We start from the raw sequence: 21,762 nt of genomic DNA on the forward strand, positions 1-21,762 counted from the left end.
GCAACAAACGCCGGTATTAGAGAAGACAGATCAATGATCTCAGAAAACAGGAAATTAAACCCAAACAGATGAAATACAAATGATCACAGCAGTAATCAATGAAACAAGACACAAAGAAAGACAGAAAAATTATAGAAACCAAAGCATGTTCCTTGAGAAGATTGCTGGTAACCCTCTCACGAGGCCAACGGGAAGGAGAGAGGAGGCGCGGCGAGAGACCAGCCACCAGCAGGCTCTGCAGCCGCCGAGAGCCAGCGGAGCAGCCCTGCAAACAGCTCTCCGCAGTCGCGTCCCTCACAGACGACGCGGATCAACTGCTGGGAAGACACCAACCATCACAGCCGTTAGCTGCTGGCCAGGGTGTAAGGGACAGCCACCTGGAAAGCAGTTGACTGTTTATCAAAAAGGAAAAACATTCACCCACTTCTGATTCCGCCGTTACACTCCTAGACACTCACCCACGACAAAAGTAAGTGTCCACGCGAATACCCACACAAACGTTTAGAGCATCTTTGTTTGAACGCCCGCGACTCGGGGAGGGACAGAGAACCTGCTGGATGCACCCAGGGGCCACTGCACGGTACCGTGAGGACGACTTTCTCAGGGGCTGGGCCGGCTTCCTTGGGCTGGCCGGAGGTGAGGGGCAGAAGGCTGCTGCGGCCGCTGCGGTCACAGGCATCGCTGTTACTTCTCACTGTCCCAAAGAACTGTGCCCTGGCGCCATGTTCTCGGGCTTCCAACTGCCCTGGTCACGCACAGATGGCAGATCTTGTGCATCTGAACTCTGCTCTAGACGCAAGCGTTCTGCTGTATGTTCCCGTGTACCTCTGCATGATGCCCTCTTTGTGCACTGGGCTCTCGGGACGAGGAGACATTTTGGGGAAGGGGCAGGCAGCAGCCACAGGGCTGTGTAGCAGAAGACGCTCTGCCATCTCCCCAGCGTGCAGAACTACTATTTGGAGTGCACAGCAACACCCCACTTTTACGAGGGCATCCCAGGACTTGACCGCTCCCTCCTAGGAGACTCAGAATTCGTCTGAACAGGAAAGCTGGAGTACAGGTGCCAGCAGAAGGTGCTGAGCGGAAGCCACAGCTGGGGGAGGCTGGTCTAGACCGGGGATGAAGCACTCCAACTCTGGACCTCCAATCTCGGGACATGGGCTTCCTTCACCTACCAGATCCCTCACTGGCTCAGACCGCAGCACGTACCAGCGCCACAGGGTTCCTGCGTGTGTCTGAAAATATTCAAGCTGGTCATGACAAGTTGTAAGAGAGCCTGAGCGCCCCTGGGTACCATATGAACCAATGACCCTAACCCTTAACCTTGAACCACGCTGGGTTTTCTTGCCTTGGCTTGCAGAGACCACGGTGTCTGGGCCCGCATCCTGCCCCACCGCAGCAGTGGTTAGTGCCATGGGGGTGAGTGCAATGGAAGGCACTGGAGCAGCCATGCCTCATCCTGGTTTCGAGCTGCCCCCTTGGATCACAGCGTCTGCTGGACCCACAGCACTCACAAGCTGCCGGCTGGGTGAGCGACAGGCAGCCTGGCTTGTATAAACACGAGCTCAACTCCCTCCATGTTCCTCTGGGGTTTTATCATTTACCAACTTGTTTTCCTACTGAGCGAAAAACAGCCAGAGTCTGACAGAAGGCTTTGTACCAGGCAGAGGATCTGAAACGCAGCCTTGAGGGACTCCTTCTTGAAGTACGTGCATGCACGGGGCGCGGAGGGACCATCGTAAGCCATCCTTTCTTGGTGCCCCCTTCACCAGTTCCTATTTGGGGCCAGATCTTCTGTCCTGAAAACTTGCCTCCTACCCTATTCCTTCCTCTATACCAATTCCCCCCAAAAGCTCAAACACCCTTACATTAATTTCTGGGGGTGGTCTCCACAATTCTTAAATCGTTTGTGTAAAACTCCGAAGAAGCCGGCAATACTCCGTGCCTTGTTCCCAACGCCCCAAGTCAAGGCTGTTCTTTGACACGATTCAGGCCAAGCGCACTGCTGTGTTTAGATCACTTGTCTCTAATCCTGGGAAGATGTGCTAGGCCGGGAGGGGTGGGGGGCGGCGGCGGGCAGACCAAGAGGGGACGACCACTGGGCCTCCAAGCCACTCAGGAGCATCTGGGAAGGTACACGACACACAAGTCAAGGGGCCACAAGACTTCAGTGGGATGTGCATGAACGGAACTCCATGTTTAACGCAGGAAGCCAAAGCTGTGTGTGGAATCTTGAATTTCTGGGGAAGGAGGGAGAGGAGGGAAGCACGTGCCTATCCGCCCTCTCCCAAGCTCCAGGAGGCTGAGCCCCAGGTTCAGTGACCCTGTCCCTGGACAATCCGGACGTGATAGCTAGATCTGCTAACACTGTGTAACACATGCACCGACCCTTTCCGTTCCCCTCAGAAAACACAGTGAAGAAAAAGACGCCCTTAATTTTTCATGCCCCTTGTCTTGTGTGCAAGCCAGGGCACCCCACGCCACACGACAGAGGGATGGTGATGACAAGGCCAAGAGGCGGCAGCTCCAGCAGAAGCCTAGATGCCAAGCAGCTGGGACGGAACGGCCCCGCAGGCACGTGCAGCGCTCGACGGCATCCTGCAGGCCAAGCACTCGTCTGCTCCATGAAACACAATTCCACTCTCAGGCGGTGCGCCAGAAAAGGTGTCTGGATGCCATCGAGGCACTGTCCCCAAGAGCAAGATGCCAGAGCAGGAGAGAAGTACTGCTCATGGAGACGTGAGGTTACTCAACGCAGCCGCGTTGGCGCAGGGGCGCCTGGGAGCGCGCAGGGTCGAGGAGAGCCGTGTGCTACGTGGAGACCATACGCACGGATGCGGATGCGGGGTGGCGTACGTCAGCCAGATGTGCATCAAGGACTCACGATGTCTGCTGACACTGATGGGTGCTCCGATGGTGACCCCTACTTTCTCTAGTGGTCGACACCAGCATGCTTTACCACCCCAGCACCAGGGAGCAGACAAAATGCGGTCAAAGCAGAGAGCCCTGCGGTGAGAGTTCTCCGGCCAGAAGACGCTAAGCTCTCTGTGTTTTGTCCCGAGTGGACTGTCCGGAGAATCGAGGGGTGAGGCCCCAGCAAGCAATCGGCTAGGCTACCCACAGGCATGTTCCCGCCGTCTGTCCAGACTGTTCCTCTGGGGACGGCAAGATCAGAAATCGGAGAGTGCACGCCACCGCGGGGCCCGTGCAGGGGGCAAGCAAGGCCGACGAGGCGAGACAACGCCGACCCGCGCGCTGCCCCCACCCATGTGCCATGCGGACGGAACTATGTGTCGCTCCCAACGCCTGATGGAGTGCGGCGACGCCAAAACCTACGCGTGGGACTGAAAAACTAGTGAGAAACCAGGCAAAAGTGCTTTTCATTTTTACTTACGAGAAGTTTCAATATTCAACATTCACGCAAATACAGATTTTCAGTTTTTGGCAATTCAAACCTGAAACCGTAAACCGCCGCATCTTCTGACAAAGCCAATGATTTTTAAAAACAAATCTCTTATGGGTGACAGAGAAACAACTTAGAACAAACTAGACAGGGATGTCGGGGCAAACTCTGGACCGTGGCTTCTCTCCCAGAGCGCACTGGGACTGACATGAGGGCACTTGGGGGGGGTCCCCTACTGCCTCTCAAGCAGACGGGAGCAGCAGGCATTCAATTTAGTATGGGTCCCCACAGATCACATACGTTCTTGGCTACCATGAAATGTTTCTTAAAAAAAGATAGTGACTGTCCAAAATACAGCACGGGAACTGACCAGGACATAGGACGAGCAACGTGAACGTGGGGTCGCCGCCAGCTTCTACTGCACTGACAGGTGCCGGCCCACCCTCACTGCCAGCCCGGACTCCTTACACGCGGCCCACTCACCCCTCGCACACGCCACACCTGTCCTGAGCCTTGACCAGAAGCTCATGTTCTTTACTGAGGGGTCACCAAAAAAGGGCTGGTCAAAGCCACTGTGGGGACACGAGGATGGGAGAGAGCAGTTCATGTCTGGCAGTCCACCGCATTTTGAGAAGTACCTGATGTCTACCCAAGTCACTCCCCAGCGCAACTAAGCAAGACCCATCCCTTCTACTCCACGTGTTCCGTCCTGCCGACACACTCGCGGCAGGTGGAAGCATCTGGGTGCGCTCCTGACTGCCGGAGGGCAGTGGCACGCCTCCCCATGAGCAGAGCTGCTGTGCAACGGTGGCCTGGGTGCCACGATGCTCAGGTTCACATCTCTGTCCTCTGGCAAGTTCTGCATCAGTCTGTGCGTGTTCTCACTCAGGACACGAGGCTGGTGGACACCCACTGCGGAGGACTGTAGAGGCAGCAGCCGTGCCAGGGTCTGTAGGCGAGGCTGACTCCTCCCGCAGTGGCCGGCCGGCCTGAGCGCTGCTCTCTCCGGCCACGCTCAGCAACACCACCATTGTCTAGAAGGCCCTGCGTGGCAAGCTAGAGAGCGTGCGGCAGCCTCTCAGCTTCCTCCTAGGGTACCACGTGTAAGGAAGCCCAGAACGTAGCATTAAAAGCATTGAGGAGCCACAATCAGAGGCCCTGGCCGTCCCTTTCCCACGACCAAGCGGTCTGTGTGTGATGGAGAGGGGGACGGACAGCACGTGGACCCTGCACCGTCCGCAGCCCCAGCTTCACGGTGGTCAGGAGCTCACGCAACACTACCAGAATCTTGGACGCTGCGTTTATGGACATCATCTCTTTCAAAAATTGAGATCTTTACTTCTTTTTTTCTTTTAAAGCACCTTGATAATATCCACCAAGTGCATGTCTGAAACAGAGGCAGAACTCAACCTGCACGTGGGGGATGGCCGGGCAGGAGAAGAGCCTAGGTTTCGAGGACCCTAGAGGAGGGACACAAAGCTCACAGCAAGGATTTAAAGTGAGACACGATGCCGCCGCCTGCGCCCTCGGCCCCGCGGCACCCAGCTGTGGTCCGGGACGGCGAAGACCCGCCCCAAAGGGAGGAAGTTCTTCTCTGCTCAGTGTCAGCCACTTCAATTCCTATTTGGGGCATCGGGGACAGTTTTCTTTCCTTCCACTCTCTGGCCCTCTGGCTTACAGATTTTCAACAGAAACGCGGCCTGTTAACACTCAACAGGCTTTCAAGGTGGACGCTTTCCTCAACCCCCGGCCATCAGGCCCTGTCCAACCATGAAGGCCACACCCAGAGTCACCACCTGACAAGCTGGGCAGACTGTTCCTGATGCCTGAGAAGCCCTCTGCTGAGTGTCCCCAGAGGGCAGACGCACTGGCCAAGTCCTCTGTGGACCACGCCCTGGGGCCCACAGGTGTTTTCAGCCCTGGGTGCCAGTCCAGAGCCCAAAGCCGCCCCTGGTCCCAAGAAAGCTGGGACAGGACGCCCCAGATGCCCTCTGTGATGGGTCCTGCAGGACTGTCCGTGTTGCTCTGCTTTGTATCTGTTACTAAAGGACATTTGTCGCTGCGTGAAGCAAGTAATGTTGGTTGCTCGCAGCAGCACAGATTAAACCATTTTTGTGGGGGAAAGATGGCAGAGGGGAATCACCAATGCTTCCTTCTCACCTGAAAAAAGCGAATTCAGACTCTGAAGACAAATTTTCACTTGGCAAAGCGCCGAGAGCACCCCAAACTACGGAAGCACCACAGAGGCTTCTGCCGCTTCTACCACGAAGGGTCTCCGAACAGGAGGAGGGCAGCCGTTCTTCCGGCACGGAGCCTTGATCCCAAGGGCGGCTCCTTGGGGTGAAGCATGGACATGTCCTTCCTAACGCTGCAGTGTCTTGGGACTCTGAGACCCCCAGCAAAATCCCCACTTGCTCCATTAGCCAGACTACTTGGAAGTCCAGGGAACTCTAATAAAAGTTAGACTCTGAGTCAGGATGAGTGCTCCCAAACATCAGAACCCCTGTAGGTCTGAGAGGTTTCCCAGAACGCTGCGAGCAAAGCATGTGACTGACGGGGCACACCCGGCAGTCAGGAGCGCGCCTAAAAGTCAAAATTCACATGAACCCTGAGTTTAAAAACACGACTAGCTAATGTGAGGCCAGGGAAAAGCAGAAAATCGTGTTTTCTGTGGAACGAGGCCCTCGGGAGGCCTCCGGATCTGAAGGAAGCCGCGTGACTGAGTCAAGAGCAGGGATGTCCTCCCCGCTTTCCCAGATAACCCAGAGGCCGCGACTCATGACGCATTCTCCCTCATCAAATACAACCCGGGTTGTCTTGCCAACAGGTAAAGGGCGTACCTCCTCCCTGCATCATTTTGTAGATTTTGCTCTCGATGTGGAGCTGAGGGTGTTTGGTTTTGACGCATTCAAGCTTGATGGCAACTTCTTCTCCGGCAGCAATGTCCGTACCTTGGCAAAGAAAGAAAAGAGCACACGTTAATAACCTGGTGGTGACCACCTAATGCGACGCCACAACCCACTACGCACCCGGCACACTCTGCTCCCCACTGTGCGACGCTGTCGGTGGTTGACAAACCCCGTGCAGAATCACTACTACTTTGACTCTCTAAGCTGGAAGCCTTCGAGATGTAGAGGAAAGTCTTACTCCGTACTCCCTCACCCACTTCCACAGGTCCCCACTCCGGCCACGTGACTGGGGACGCGGAGACAGGACAGTGTCCTCCTCTCGGAAAGGATTCCCCTCTTTTCTGCCCTGATCCTTCCAGTCCACCTACCGGCCAGGCCCCGTGTTCACCCACCCAGGGCCAAGCAGTGGGGGAGTTCCAGGGTGACTGTATGTTCCCCGTTTCTCCATGCTGCCTGGACAGGCCTGTGTGGGTGGGTTTGGGCCTTTCTTTTTATGAAACACCCACCTGGCTTCAGTCCACCTGCCCCGGGTGCTGAGCCACACGCATCCTGGAACAGTCAGGGTGCTTCTCGAGTAGAACTGGTTCCCATAAGGAGACTCCCGCAAACCTCTCCCTTCCCGAAGAACAGGACGTCGCTGTGCGTTTATTACTGACACTGGACCAGAAGGATAGATCCTTTCTCAGAGCCCAAATGAGATCCGTCGACACAGGCCTATCATATACCTTTTGCTAGTTTTATACTAAAACTGGAAAAATATCTGCTAATACCTCCCAATAACCAGCCCATGGGTCTGAAGGCAAAGTCAGAGTTACCATCTAAAAATGTCCTATCTCTGTTTTACTCCAATTAAGGAATTGCTGATGTGACAACACCCTGCCCCAGACTTCACATACAAATGCTCCTGACCTCTCGTGTGCCCCGAAGCTGTGCCTGTGAACCCCTCCTCAAGAAGCTGCAGCTGGAGACAACAGGGCAGCGTCCTGCATAGTACATACCGAGCTTCCCCTAAGTTCCTTCCAGTACTGCTGTCCCCCTTATCTGCAGCCAGCCGTGGTCTGTGAACAGATGGTCGTGCTCCGGCCCCACCGTCAGCTCCGCAGCAGCCTCGCCCCAGCTCGCAGGCCCGCACCCCTCCCCTCCCCGCTCTTGTCAGGTCTGCGCGTCACCATCTCAGGGCGCCACCACAAAGGGGAGTAAAGCGCAGTAAGGTTACTCTGAGAGACCCGGTCACAGACCTTCCGGTACAGTGCACGCTGCAACTGCTGTTTTATCATTAGCGGCTGCTGGGAACCCCTCATTGCACATCATTCAGGAACATGACCATGGGTCAGTACGTCTGGGAACAGAGGTGGACGCATAGCGTCGGTCCCGTCTGCGGTTTCAGGCATCCCCTGGGGGTCATGGAATGTGTCCCCGGTGGATAAGGGGGTCTGATGGATAAACCACTTTCATCCTTCCCAGCAGTACGTTTATCTGTACTGGTTCCAGCAGCTCAACAGACCCAGGACGTTTCCTACTCAATGAGATCCTAGTGTTGGAGAAAGCCACCTCAGCTGCCCGGTTTCTCTGTCCACAGGTTCAGGGGGAGAAGCTCAGCCCATTTCATGAGACGGGCACAGAGACGTGGGCTCACAGGTACACAGCACTCGGAGATTCCCAGGCAAAGGACGAGTACGACCGGCCAGCACTAAAGCCACGGTCAGCCTGCAGGAGCGTGGCTGTTCCTGTGGCCACTCAACGCCCAAGAACCCCCAAAGTCTCCTCCGGACCGCTCAGACGGCCGCGAGAAGTGCAGGGCTTCTGCTGGGCCTGACTCCAGAACCGTGGGGAGGACCGCCATCTGAGGGCGGCAAGTGACCACCCTAGATTTAAGAACTGCGTTGACCGTTCCACACAGACTCCTGTGGGCACTCAGAAAGAAGGCAGGTAATATACTGTGTTCTTCCTGCCCGCACTTGCGATGATCTATCCAATTACGAGAGAAATGACTTCATCATCAATGTACTGTGCAAATGCAGAATGCACTGGGAGTTCCTGGGAGGACCTGGACTCCGAGCTGAACCCGCCAGCCCAGGAGACACAGAGAAACGGATGACTCAGCTTTCTGGTTACATCAGCAACTCTGTTCCCCAAAGCAGAAGCAGCGGGGCCTTCAGCGAGAGCAGTCTTGCTCTGCCAACTACGTCAGCACTGTCACCCCTGCCACAAAGCAGGTCTTCGATGACAGGACAGCCTGGACCCACACAAACTACCTACCAGACCAATGCCTTCAAAAAGGCAGAGAACATTCTAGCTCTACCCCATTGTGCCTGATAACACAAACATCTTGCCATCAATCCAGCAATACCGACCTGACGGTCTTGGAAACAAATGACCATGGGCAACTGTGGAGAACAATCTGAAGTCCATTCTCCTATCACGGTGCCAGGCTCCCTGCACGACTGCAAATGCAATACAGCCGGCCTCCCCCAGATCACAGCAGCAACAGGGCCGGCCTCCCCCAGATCGCACCTGGAAACAGGGCCAGCCTCCCCCTAGGATCGTAACTGTCAGAGTTGCCAGGTCACATGATCCAAAGAGAGCCGGCTTGGGCTCTGCAGATAAAAGGTGAGCACAGCAGACACTCCGGGCTGTTTCTTTGGAGGATGTCTGCCCAGTGGGCAGACGGACCAAGAAGCCCAGCTTTAATTCCTGGGCACTCCTTGAGAAGCAATCATCACAGGCAAAACCGAGGCCCACGCGTCCGTACGGCCCTGCAGCCCTGCCCTGCTTCCTGGGGCTGGCCTCACGCCTCACACGTCACCAGCAGTGCTGCCCCCAGTCTGGAGCTCGAACCACCCCCGGCCCACAGCGGGGACCGATGCCGGGCAGCGAGAGAGCAGCGAGGGGCTCTGACAGCAGTGACACCGCAGCCAGTTCAGTTCATCTTCTACAAAAATAACGGTCCGGGAAGAACGGGAAATTACAAAACCTGGTTCTTCAGCGTAACGGACTCTTACGAGCACTTGTAGACGGAGAACAAGAATCGGAAAGACCGCACCGGGCCCTCGGTTTCCGAGTCAGAAGTCAATCCACAGTGTCTGTTTACAGCAACCACTTTTATGTCCCGAACAACCTCAACTCCGAGGTAGCTCCGCAAGGAAGCCCACCCCGTCGGGTACGAGTTCCTCTCTCCAGGCGAAGGTACTAGTCTCTACGTAGGCGCGGGTTAGTGGTCGTCCTAAACAGAATCACGTCTCTCCAGGTGAGCCAAGTCAGACGGTGAACTACGCGCACCCAACCCCAGGCCTGACTCCGTCCCGGGAGGAGCTGTCCTTCCACCGGCACCCGCGGAGGACGGTCTTAGCGAAGCCAGAGGGAGGGGCCTCTGGGTCGCCAGACAAAGGTCACTCTCCCAGGGCCACGCTGACAAGGCAACGGATGCAGGCGCACGGCCTCTCATCAGAGCCTCTCCGAGCTTAAGCCACCACCCTAGGAAAGCGTCAGCCAGTTCAGGCAGCTGGTCTCTCCCCGCGGCCCGGCAGCCGCCACCTCGGATCCCCTACTGCGTGCCGGACTCCTTGCGCGCTGCTCCGGAGGGGAAGTCCGCGAGAGGAAAAACATGAAAACCGAGTACAAAGAGGTTACCAAGCTGAAGGTCTCTAAAGGTGTTTACGTGCGCTAGGACGTCAGACCGCGCGGTCCACCCAGGGAACACGCGGGCCGTCCCCTGGTCAATGGAGTGACGGGGTCTGACAGGGCACGGGCAGGAAGAAACCGCCATTCCGCCCATCACGAGTGACAGAGGCAGGGACGGGAGGGCCCCGAGGACCCTTCTGCCAGCCTCCAGCAGACAGACGTGGACAGGACAGACAGAGCCGCGGGCTCGCGGACACGGCGCGCCGGCGGTGCCTCCTGCAGCACGGCCCCTGCACACTCCCTCCGTCCGCTCTACCGCTCAGAGCACGCGGTCCACGTGGAGAACATGGAGGCGCACAAGAGGTACACGGACCCCAAGGGAAAGGGCTCCTGGCGTCCAGCGCCTCACGAAACATCGCCTCCGGCAGCGAGGGACCGAAGCGCACGCAAGCTAACGCGGAGGGAGGCGCAGGGCTGGGAAAGCTTTGCCTTCCGCCCACTGGCCACACCGATCCAGGCAACGTTCCGCCTAGGTGTGTGCTGTACGGGACACACGGGCTCCCAAGCCTTCCCAGCCCGTCCTTCCCGAGAGCCTCTGGGATCTGGTAGGCTTGGAGGTGGACTGAGGGTCAGGACCACACATTCTGGGGTCCACAGTGGCCCAAGTCCAGAACATGAACTTTCTGAAGTCCAGGCATTGGAGAAAGAGTCCCAACGTACTGTCCCCTTTAAAAGGGCAGCTGTGGGAAGGGCTAGAACGACTGGCAGGGCACAGGGCTGCCTGACCGTGTCGGGGCCGCAGGCCGCTGGGAAGGCAGGGCAGCCCTGGCCCTCTCGGTCCACACGGCCCTCAGCAGGTTGAAAGACGGGCCTCCTCGCAGTTTCCAAGCTGTGAAGACACAGGAAGTCCCAGGCGGAAATCCAAGACCCCACACGCCAGGACCACAATGTGGTGAACCCGTCCAGGAGTCGAGCTGGCTCTGGTCAGTCGTGCAATGACAGGGGAAGCGACTTAAGTCGTGCTGGCACCAGAGTATGGGACACACGAGGACCCAATTCCTTAACTTACGCCCTTAGCGACACAGGAAAACCTGGTGCGGACCCCCCCCTCCCATGGTGTCCGCAGCCATCTCGGACCTTAACCACAGGAGCTGGGGAGCTTTCCGGCCACATCTCCTTCACGGAACAAGCTCGCCTTTCCCCCGTGGGGCAGCGCTCAGCCTGAACGGACCACCGTGTGGGCCAAGAGCCGCCGCCAGGAAACGTCAGCGTGTCTTGGGTGCGCCTCGAGGGATGGGCCGCGGGGCTGCTGGGAGCCAGGGCACGAGAGGCCCAGCCCATGGGTCCTGGGGACAGGACAGACCCCTCTGGGGCAGCTCAGCCGATCGCGGATGGAGAGCTGCGAGGTGCGGCCGGCGAGGTGCTGCCGGCGGTCGCCCGGCGTCGGAAGGCACAGAGCGGGCAGGCACCAGAGCACAGACAGCCTGAGCTCAGCCGCTTCCGACTCCCGAGTACGGGTGTCCGGTGGACGCACTCTCAGAGCGGCTCCTGCCCCCTCGGTTAAAACTCCAGCCGAGGGGCACCCGGGGGGCTCCGCCGTGAAGCCTCTGCCTCCGGCTCAGGTCAGGATCCCAGGTGCTGGGGTCCAGCCCCGCGCCCGGCGCCCTGCTCGGCGGGAGCCTGCTGCGCCCTCTCTCGCTGGGTCTCTGTCAAACACACTTAAAAAACCAAAAAACTTCAGCCCCAATCCGCTGCTCTATAAATAATGCAAACCGTGGCCATCCCGCCGGCCTCTCCGAAGCCGGTGCCGCGGGGACGCAGCCGGGACGACCGGAGAGAAACGGCTCCGCAGCGAGCTGGGTCCGAGCCCGGGGCAGCGCGACCCCGCCGGCTCGCCGCGTGGGAAGGAAGGCGCCGAAACCGCGACGGACTCCACGGACGCGCGCCTCCGGGGGCAGCAGGGCAGGCTGGGGCGGGCCCCGCCAGGTTCGCGGCCCCGCAGCAGGCGGCCCCGCGGCTCTACCCGCGCCTCCGCCCCGCCGCTGGGCGCGCCTCCGCCCCCGGCCTCGGACGCGCGCCGACCGCGGCGACCCGGAGCCTCCGACCCTCCCGAGCGCCCCGGCGCAGGGGACAGCGTCGCCGGCCCAGCGCCCTGCTCCTGCCCCCGCGTCCAACTTCGCCAGCAGGGCCACGCGACTCCGCAAGACTCCCTCAAACCCCACCCGGCTCCGGCCCCGTGCGCAACACGCACTCCGGGACGGGACGGCCCGCCCCGCCCCGCCGGGGGACCCGCCCCGCCCCGCCGACCCCGCGCTCGGTCCTGCGCTCCAGCGGCCCGGGGCCCAGACCCGGGGGAGCGCCCTGGCCTGTGCCCGCGCCCACCCCCACGTGCACAGGACGCAGGGGCCGCACGCCCGCCCGGTGGCCTTTGTCTGCCTGCGGGGACGCCCCGGCGCGGACACCGGGCGGGCCCCGGCGGGCAGCCGGGGGCGCGGGCCGAGGCTCAGGGCCACTCCCCGGCGGCCCCGGGCGCGCGTCTGGGCAGCTGTCCCCGGGGGCGCGGGCCGGGCCCCACCGAAGGGCCGAAGAGTTCGGCCTCCCCACACCCGGGGGCTGCGGGAGCCCGGATCGGGCGGGGCGGGGGGGGCGGGCCCGGTCCAGCCGCAGGCCGGGGAGGGGGTCCGGGGCGGCGGCTGGACGAGCGCCGAGGGGGTCTGTCCCCGGGTCCTCGGCGCGGGGTCCTCGGCGCGGGGTCCTCGGCGCGGGGTCCCCGGCCCGGGGCCCAGGGGGCGGGGGCTGGGCGGACGCCCTCCGGGGGGCGGCCCCGGCCCGGGGGGAGGGGCGCCTCACCGAGATAGATGTCTCCGAAGGAGCCGCTGCCGATCTTCCGGCCCAGCCGGTACCTGTTCCCGACTCTGAGCTCCATGGCGGCGGCGGCGGCGGGTCCGGCTCGCTCCTGCCCTCCCGGCCGCTTCCTGGGTCTGAGCTCGGGGAGGCGGCGCCGCTGCTGCCGCTACGGCGGGTCGGGCTGCCGGCTCCGCCCCCCTCACGGCCCCGCTTTCACCATCGCTTTCCGGCCGCCCCGCTGCTCCCAGCGCCTCAATACGGGGCGGATGGGACAGTCCGAGCGCCGCCGCCCCTGCTCCGGCCCCCACCGACCCCGCTCGCCCTCTCCCCGCCGCGGATGGACTCGGATCTTCCGGGCCTAAATCCCCCTTCAGCTGCCTGAAGGAGCCGCCGCCATCGCGCTGTGACGTCACTTCCCCTAGCAACCCGGCGGGGCGGGGCCACGCTGCCCGAGGGGCGGGGCCATGGCTTCGGGCGGAGGGGTGGGGTCTGGGCGGGGTCTGGGCGGGGTCTGGGCGGGGCGGGGAGGGGAGGGGCCAGTGCGCACCCGCGTCCTCCGGACCCCGGGACTCCCAGGCCATCCCCCTTTCTGTCTTTGCCTCGCCGCTGCACCCCGGCCCGGGAGACCCCCCGCCCTGCCCGCTCCCACATGCAGGCTCCACGTGCTGGCGCGGGGGCTTCGTTTGTCCTGGCCGGTGTCCGGGAACCCGGCGGCTCCCCGCGACTGACTCGAGACGGGCCGCCAGGCAGTGATTTTTGCAGGAGGGAAAGAGGGAGCCGAGCTTGTCTGTCCGTCCAGGTCCTGGCACCCACAGGACACAAGCTGGGACAAAGGGACACAGGTATGCGGGGCCTCTTGGGCTGCCCGCGGTCTACCGAGCAGCTCCCCTCCAGTCCTGTGTCACCTTCCCTGCTGCGTGGCAGGCTGCTGTCCTCCCACGTCCAACATCTGTCTGGTCGTCTGGTCCTCCGCGCTCAAACCTGGAGCCTGCTGTCGGACCCGAAAGAAGGTGAAGCCACCAGGGTCTCAGTCCCATCTTCCTGGAAACCAAAGCAACCTTTTCGTCTCGTTTGTATTGGGCCTGAGTGTTCTTCCTTGGGAAAGAAGACAAGAGTGCTAAAGTTGAGAATGACCACAAGCTTCAAAGACCCAGAGTCCTGATTCTGACCCCTGGGAAGGGAGTCCTCCAGAGATGCGTCCAAAGCAAGAAGGACTGACCATCATGGCATTGCTTCTCGAGGCCTATGCCCACCCCATGTGGAAAGGGAGAACCGTCAAGCATCATGTTTTGTTTTGTTTTTAATATTTAAAAAAAAATTTTAAAGATTTTATTGATTTATTTGAGAGAGAGAGCGAGCATGGGAGGAGAGAGGTCAGAGGGAGAAGCAGGCTCCATGCTGAGCAGGGAGCCCGATACGGGACTTGATCTCAGGACTCCAGGATCATGACCTGAGCCAAAGGCAGTCGCTTAACCAACTGAGCCACCCAGGCGCCCCAAGCATCATGCTAATACACACTTCTGAACATCTAGTGGATACACACTGCTCTGTGCACAGGGTCCCGGCAGGTGTGGGCAAGACAGCAGCACAAACTGACCTTCCCTGGGGTGGCCAGGAAGAAAGCAGGGGAGTCAGTGCCCTCCCCCTGCACAAAGCAGGCGGGCTCTCCCCGGCAGGTCTCCCCTCTCCAGCAGTCAGTCTCGGGAGTGCAGACCCTGTCCCAAAAGGGTTGGGGAGGCAGGTATCAAGTCCTGAGCGGTGTGTAGCAATGCCTAGAGACAGGAGAGGCTGGGAATGCCCCACGGCCATGTGTCAGCCTGGTTTCTCTGTCTCACAGGGTGGGGGTAGGGGATTTTGTCAAACCAGTAAAAATAGGTTGTTGGCAGAACTCCCAGATGAAAAGGGGCCTGTTCCCCCTCCCAGAAAGCCATGAGTACAAACTGGGAACAGAAAGGGGTCTGGAAGTACAGTCCACGGCCACTCCCTTAGCTGCCCTGGGCTGATCACTGGCCAGCAGTCCATCCTGGGGACTAAGTGTCCTCTCTCAAAAAGAAGCTGCAACTCTTTGGGCCTCCCCCAGGCCCCAGGGTTCTGCCCATGTCACGCATTTATGCTTGGACTTGGTCAGGATAATCAGCCGACCGCAGGACCAAAGTCCTTGTTTGTGTTTTACTCCTCCTAATGGTGGGGGGAAGTACCCGGAAGGAAGAGACTGCACAGGACCCAGGACCGGAGGCACCTTCCTCAAGGAGCCATTCACCAGGGCCTGTGCCACGCACAGAGGCCTGTTACCCCCGCACCATGCTGCAGGCGGCCTGCCCCAGAGGCTACAGCTGTCCCCTGCACATTCCTTAGTTTCCCGTTTGTGAAGCACCTCGGGGTGGGGTGGGGTGAGGGTGGGGTGGGGGTGGGGGTTTGCCAAGGCCACGCTCTGACAGATGGTCCCCCGCTTGCAGCCTCCAGAGTCCAGGATGCCTCGGAGTGGGGCCGACCTGGCTGGTGAACTCTCTAGAGTCCTCTCCGTCCTCACGTGCTCCTCAAGTGCCATTCACTTGTCGTGCGGGGCCGAAGTTGATGCCCCAGACCCTTGGAGGGTCGTCGGTGAGAGGACCAGGAATAATAGAGCGAGAAGGCTGGCACAGGTGCGCCTGTGGTCTTGTTGGGAACAGCCTGACCCGTGTCGCAGCTCACACTGACCTCAGGCAACACCTGCAACTGCGACTGGCACGTAGTGGGCCTTCAGCAAACCGGCTTCGTGGATGACTCACACGGATGATGCCCCACTCCCGAGCCAGGCCTTTGCCGCTGGGGCGGCCTCCCCCGGCCTCGCCCTGGGTGGGTTTCCCTGCCCTCTTCACGGCTCACTGGCCCCTTCTGGCAAGCGCGCTGGCCCGTGCTGTCTGCTCCCTCGGAAACGCCAGCCCGGGTCTCCCCGGGTGTGTTCCGGACTGGGCGGGGGCGGGGGGGAGCTCCTTCGCCCCTCCCGGGGTCTCTCCCGCCAGACCCCGCCCCGCAGGCCCGCGCCCCCCCCCCCCCGGCAGGCCCGCTCCCCCCCCTGCGCCCCACCCCCCTGCGCCCCACCCCCCAGACACGCTCCGCCCCTTGCCGGCCGAGGCCGCGCGTGTCCGCAGGCCTTTCCCGCTCCGCCCGGCCCTGCGGTTTCAGTGGACTCTGCCGGACCCACTGGCCCCTCCGCTTCCACCCAAACTGCCTCTGGCCTCTTGGGCAGCCCGGAGGCCTCGGAGGGCAGCGGGTCCCGCCGCGCCGCCGTCCTCCCGCGGAAGCAGAGCGCGGGAGGCGAACCGGGAGCGCGTGCGCCGCGCCGTGGGGGCCGCCCTCGCCCGCCGTCCGCGTGTGTCTGCGCCGGGCCGGACACGCGTGGCCGGACTCGCTCGCTGTTCAACTCGCGCGTTCGCGGGGCGCAGTTCAGGGCGTTCGTGCGTTCCCGGAGGGCGCGACCGTCCCCGCCGTCCGCTTTACGGTTCCATCACCCCGAAAAGAAGCGTGTGCCCGCCCCGGGGCCCCGCACCCCGGGAACCATCCGGGCTCCGCGCCCTCGCTCGCAGGTGTGGCCGGGGCGGGCTCCCGGCTGCCGAGGTTTGCGGTTTCTCGTCCCCGCGAGCGCACGGTCCCCCTGGGCCCGGCTCCTGTCAGACTCGCCAGTCTCGGGAAGGAGGAGGGCGGTGGGCGCACGTGTCCTCGGAAAGGTACCTGGCCCGGGACTGGGGTCCCTGCCGCGCGGGGTCTCTCGGCCCCACGGCGCCGCCGGCCCTGGGCTCAGAGCTCCGCCCCCCGGCGGGTGCCGGCAGCTTCAGCTCCTCCGACCTGAAAGGTGACGCACTGGTCCTGATTCGCCAGTTCTTTCCCTGCCGCGGGTCGCAGGTCACAGGGCAGGTCCAAGGATCTTCCCCTGGAGCTGATGAACGGGGACTGATCATCTGCACAAATCATGAGGACCTGCGGCTCCCCTGGGCCAGAGCTTGGGGCAGCTCTCGGTCACTGACAGGAGGCTCACACCTGGAGAGAAGGTCACCCCAGCGGCCCCCTCTTCGTCCGGGTCCCCTGGGAGCACAGAGGTGAGCAGGCTTCTCGCGTCTCCTCCAGCGTGACAAACCACAGCGAAGCGAGGGCGCTATCCCCTCAGCACCATCGTCACCAGATGCAGAAACTGAGGCGGAGAAACTGAGGCCCAGAGACTGTCCCGCTAAAATTTCTAGGTTTTCTGGGGCAGCTGCAATTTGAAATATCCTGTATGATTTTTTTTTTAAAGATTTTATCCATTCATTTGACAGAGAGAGACAGAGAGCATGAGCAGGTGGGCAGAGGGGGCAGCGGGCAGAGGGAGCAGCGGGCAGAGGGAGCAGCGGGCAGAGGGAGCAGCTGACTTCTGCTGAGCAAGGAGCCCTGCACCTCCCCAGAGGAAGAGCTGCGGAGGAGGCAGTAGGAGCACCGCCTGCTGGCAGGGTAGGGGAAGGGCGGTGTGGGACACCCTGAAGCCTGTAAACCAGAAGGGCCCTCAGAGGCGAGAAGGACACACAAGGATGGTACAGAACCTGATCCCAGGACTGGGAGTCAAAGGGACAGGGGCCCTCTGCCAGCCCCTCCTGTATCTGCACGTGTGCGTGTGTGCACGCCGGCATGCACAGGTGTGTGACTGTGTGCAGAGAACACTGTGCGTGTGTGCATACATGTGCATACCGCCAGGGAAGCAGGCGCCACACAGAGACGCGGGCACGCGTGTGTGCACCTGTGAGCTCATGCTGTGCATATGCACGTACACACGTGCCCATGTACCCACGCATGTGGGCACACACGCGTGCCTGCATGCTGGCGTGTTGGGGGAATGACCATCGCTCTGGAACTGGGAAAAGGAAGAGCTAAGTAAAGACTCTGTGGAAAGGGCCACTGGGGGGGGGGGGCGGGTTCTAAATAAACTGGAAGCTGTGGGCAGGGACTGAGGGCAGTAGACGTTCCAGAGGTCTCATTATAGGCAGGGAGGAGGGGAGAAGAGGGGAATAAATGTCTTCTAGAGATTTCATCTTGTTGGCCACAGCTACATGGCCATGGGCACTGTTCAGAAGCTCAAGTCCCATGCAAGAACTGCCCTGCTTAAAACCAGTGCACTCCTGGTGGGAGTGCCAAGCGAGCAGCCGTTTTGGAAAACTGGAAAATGGTTTGGTGTTCCCTCGAAAGGGTGAAGGTTGGAGCGCCTGGGTGGCTCAGTGAATTAAGCCTCTGCCTTCAGCTCAGGTCATGATCTCAGGGTCCTGGGATCGAGCCCCGCATCGGGCTCTCTGCTCAGCGGGGAGCCTGCTCCCCCCACCCCGCCGCCTGCCTCTCTGCCTACTTGTGATTTCTGTCTGTCAAATAAATAAATAAAATCTTAAAAAAAAGAAAAGAAAAGGTGAAGGTAGAGTTCCCGGGTTACGCAGCAGTTCCCTGGAGAGCAGAAGGCGTCTGTCCACGCAGCAACACGCCGGCAAATGTGCATAACAAGGTTCTATTCTGTATGATTACAGTATTCCAGCCCAAAGTAGAAAGAGCCCGAATGTCCGTACCAGATGAGTGGATAAACAAAACGTCTGTCCGTAAAATGGAATGTTTACTGCTCAGCCGTCAAAAGGAATGGAGCACGGATGCCCGCCACAGGGCAGATGAGCCTTGAGAGCAGTGCACCAGGTGAAAGGAGCCAGACTCAGAGGGCCATGTCCTGTGGGGTTCTGTGGATGTGAAATGTCCAGAACAGGGACAGAAAGTGGATTGGGAGCTGGGGAGGGAGCTGGGAATGGGCCTGGGGGCAAACTGCTGACAGGCAAGGGGTCTACTCCTCCTTTGGGGTGACAAAAACATCTCAGAACTAGGTAGAGGTTATGATTATGTGACATCAAGAATGTGTAAAAAGCCACTTAACTGTATACTTTAAAATGGCAAGAATGGTGAATTGTATGTTAAGGGAATTTTACCTTAAAATAACACAAATTAGCCCTGGGGACAGAACTCAGATTCCTTGCTGCGGTTTAAATGGTCCTCACCGTGTCCCCTCTCATGCCCCCGCAGGAATGGCCTGCAGTTCCCTGAAAGCATCAGTGTCTCCTGCCCTAGGGCCTTGGCACACACTATTCCTTCCACCTGTAATGTTTTTGTCTCTGACCTTTGCTCAACTAAGTTCCCTGTTTCCCCTCTCCCCAGTGAATGATACTGATCTAGTGCCCATGGGACACACAAGTGGCAGAGGACCAAACAGGGTCAGAGGAGTCACCACCCTAAAGGCGGTGGCTAGGAGGCTGAGCTTGGAGCTTGCCCAAGCTTCAGTTGCTGCTCTGGCACCAGCTGTGCAATCTTGGGCAGGCGACTCCACCTCCCTGTGCCTCTCCTTTCTCAGCTGTGAAATGGAGATAATCCCAGTGCTAAGTCCAGAGGTGGTAGAGAGGGCTAACGGGGTTTAGAAGAGGGCCCAGAGCCAAGCAGTGGCCGTGTGAATATTAGCTGCTCACATAACTACTGTTTATTTGGGAAGTTAATCGTCAGGCAGGTGGCAGGGTGGCGTGCGCCTACAGAGCTGTGGATGGGACCTGGGCCTGACAGTCACCTCCTGCTCAGATCACCCCAGTGAGTCAGGATCCACGCCCACTCCTCACCTTTGGACCTGTACCCACCTGTGCACTGAGGATGCTGGGCCCAGCACTAATGATGAGCCTCATTTAACTAATAAAATTCGCCAGCTGCCTCCCTGAGGGCATGAGGAGGGACAAGCCAACTGTTGTAAGGTGAACAGTAGTTACCAACTGGACAAGACAGGTACAGGCTGTGGTTTATAGCTTCCAGCAGCTTCTAACACCTCCCCCAAAGACCTGAAGGAGTGACCTCAGCCCAGAGGAGGAGAGCCAGCAGGAAGGGTCAGTAGCGGAGCCTGACGGGTCTCCCGTGGGTGAGAGGCTGCTTGTGCGTACGTGTCCCATGCAGCTGGCGTCCAGCTGCCGGCCGAAGAAAACTCCGGGAAATGCTGGGCTCACCTGGGCTCCGGCTGGCCAGAAGCCCCAGGAGGAGCCAGGAGGAGCAGTCAGGTCCCAGGCACTCGAAGCCAGCCTTGCCACTGGCAAGCAGAAGCGTGCAGCCTGAACCCACAGCAGCAGGGAAAAGGTAGTCAGATCATGACCCCAAGCAGCTTCCAGGGATCTGGGACAGAGGTCAGGCTTGGACATCTGCTTTGAAAGCTGCCACCAACCTCACATAGCTGTTTAAACTAATTAAAACGAGGGGTGCCTGGGTGGCTCAGTTGGTTCAGCAACTGCCTTTGCCTTGGGTCGTGGTCCTGGGGTCCTGTGGGATCGAGTCCCGCATCAGACTCCCTGCTCCTTGGGGAGCCTGCTTCTTCCTCTCCCTGTGGCTGCTGCTCCCCTTGCTTGTGCTTTCTCTCTCTGTCTCTCTCCATCAAAGAAATAAATAATCTTAAAAATTTTTTTTGAGAACATGATTTTTATTTTGTAATATTGATCTTTATTACGTATATCCATATTTCATTTGCAGTCTTTAACTTACCTTGACTTCTCTGTTTCGATATGTTTCCTAATTAAAACAAAACAAAAGTACGGATCCCCTTCCTCAGCCTCACTAGCCACGTTCCAAGTGCTCAGTGATGCCTGGATTGGATAGCACAGAACAGAGCATTTCTATCATTCTGGAAAGCTCTCTTGGGCAGGCCTTCAGGAAACCAGGGGGCCCAACTGGGCTGGAGGTGTGGGGGGCACTGGGCAATGTCTTGTCACAGTTGGTGGCTTCCTGGCCCCACGTGGGTGGAGGTCAGGGGTGCTGCGGAGCACCCCACAGTGCACGGGGCGGCCTTCCACAGAGAATGGTGAGCGCCAAGCGTCAGTGGGGTATGATGCAGATGCCCTGCCCTCCACCGAGCCAGCACCTGACTAGCTTCCTTGACCGCTCTGTGGAGGCCTCAGTGAGCCTGGCTCCTAAGCAGGCCTTCACCTAGCTGGGGAGGGTGTGAGCCCAGAGGATCCCGGGAAGGGCTCTGCTGTGCCAGTCCATGAGTGGAAGTGTCACCTGTCACTCTGCAGGCCAGGGGCCGGACTTCCAGGACGAAGCTGGTTCAGGTCTAACATCTGGAGTCCTGAGCTTCAGAGCCGCAGGGGTGAGGAACACCTACCTCACAGAACCAGACACTTGGCCCTCCACCACACCCCCCGCGGGAACCCTGAGGCAACCGGCCATGGGAGCTGGGCACGGCGTGGGCCCCGGGTCTCTGGTGGAGCGGAGGAGCACCCTCACGGCCACGCCCAGCCTCCAGGAGGGCGGAGGCCCTGCTCCCACCGCACACAGTAGGGCCTCAGCATTTATAGAGTGAACGACAGAGGGACCAGCAGGGACTCGAGGCAGCCCACTGGCTCCTCACCTCTCCTCTGGCAGAGAGGGACCCGCCAGACCCAACCCTGACCTCTGACCCCAAGCTCCCACCCCTTTTCCGGGTCCCTGTTTACTTCCCAGCCTCAGGGAGGTGGTTTCCAGCTCGAGCTGCTGGCTCAGGGGGGCCCGGAAACAGGAGGTGTTCTTGGAACTAGCCCTGCTGTGACCTGCTGCTCACGGACTCGGGAGGCCCCAAAGTGGCCCCACACCTTGCTCCTGGCTGGGAAACAGGCCCCCACAGCTCTCCTGGAGTCCACGGGCAGAGCCCCTTGGCCTCTAACCCTGTTCCGTGGGCTGCTGGCGACCCTGCCGAGCCCCTCCTGCAGCCTTTCCTGGCCACATCACCTCTCCTGTGTCCAAGCCCTGCCATCGTCTCTCCGTCATCTCCTGCCAGGCAGGGTGGGGACTATCCTCTGGTTGGGTCCAGACCTGCTCCTGCCCTCCTATCCACGCCACTCCCCAGAGAGCCCTGTCTTGGGGCCTGGAAGACGGCAGAGCTGTCGATGCCGTTCTAGGTGCCAGGGGCAGTGGCCTACAGGGGGGGAGGTGAGGCCCGTGCCACCGAAA

At 60.1% G+C, this 21,762-nt stretch overlaps 1 protein-coding gene across 4 annotated transcripts in view; it reads right to left on the reverse strand.

Annotated features, from left to right (window-relative positions):
* The window catches only part of CSNK1D (casein kinase 1 delta), a 31,214-nt gene extending 18,013 nt beyond the window's left edge, over positions 1-13,201 (reverse strand). For 3 of the 4 annotated variants that reach the window (XM_032322159.1, XM_032322160.1, XM_032322161.1), the window contains exons 1-2: positions 12,784-13,201; positions 6,244-6,354 (exon numbers count right to left, since the gene is read on the reverse strand). In XM_032322159.1, the coding sequence (XP_032178050.1) occupies positions 6,244-6,354; positions 12,784-12,859 (187 nt within the window). In that variant the 5' untranslated portion in view covers positions 12,860-13,201. Of the gene's footprint in view, positions 1-5,563; positions 5,854-6,243; positions 6,355-12,783 lie in introns of those variants that run through there. The other variant, XM_032322162.1, reaches the window with a different exon arrangement.
* Between the last annotated feature and the right edge of the window lie 8,561 nt (positions 13,202-21,762).

Source organism: Mustela erminea, chromosome 18 (genome assembly GCF_009829155.1).
Source record: "Mustela erminea isolate mMusErm1 chromosome 18, mMusErm1.Pri, whole genome shotgun sequence".
In the NCBI taxonomy this organism is placed as follows: domain Eukaryota; kingdom Metazoa; phylum Chordata; class Mammalia; order Carnivora; family Mustelidae; genus Mustela; species Mustela erminea.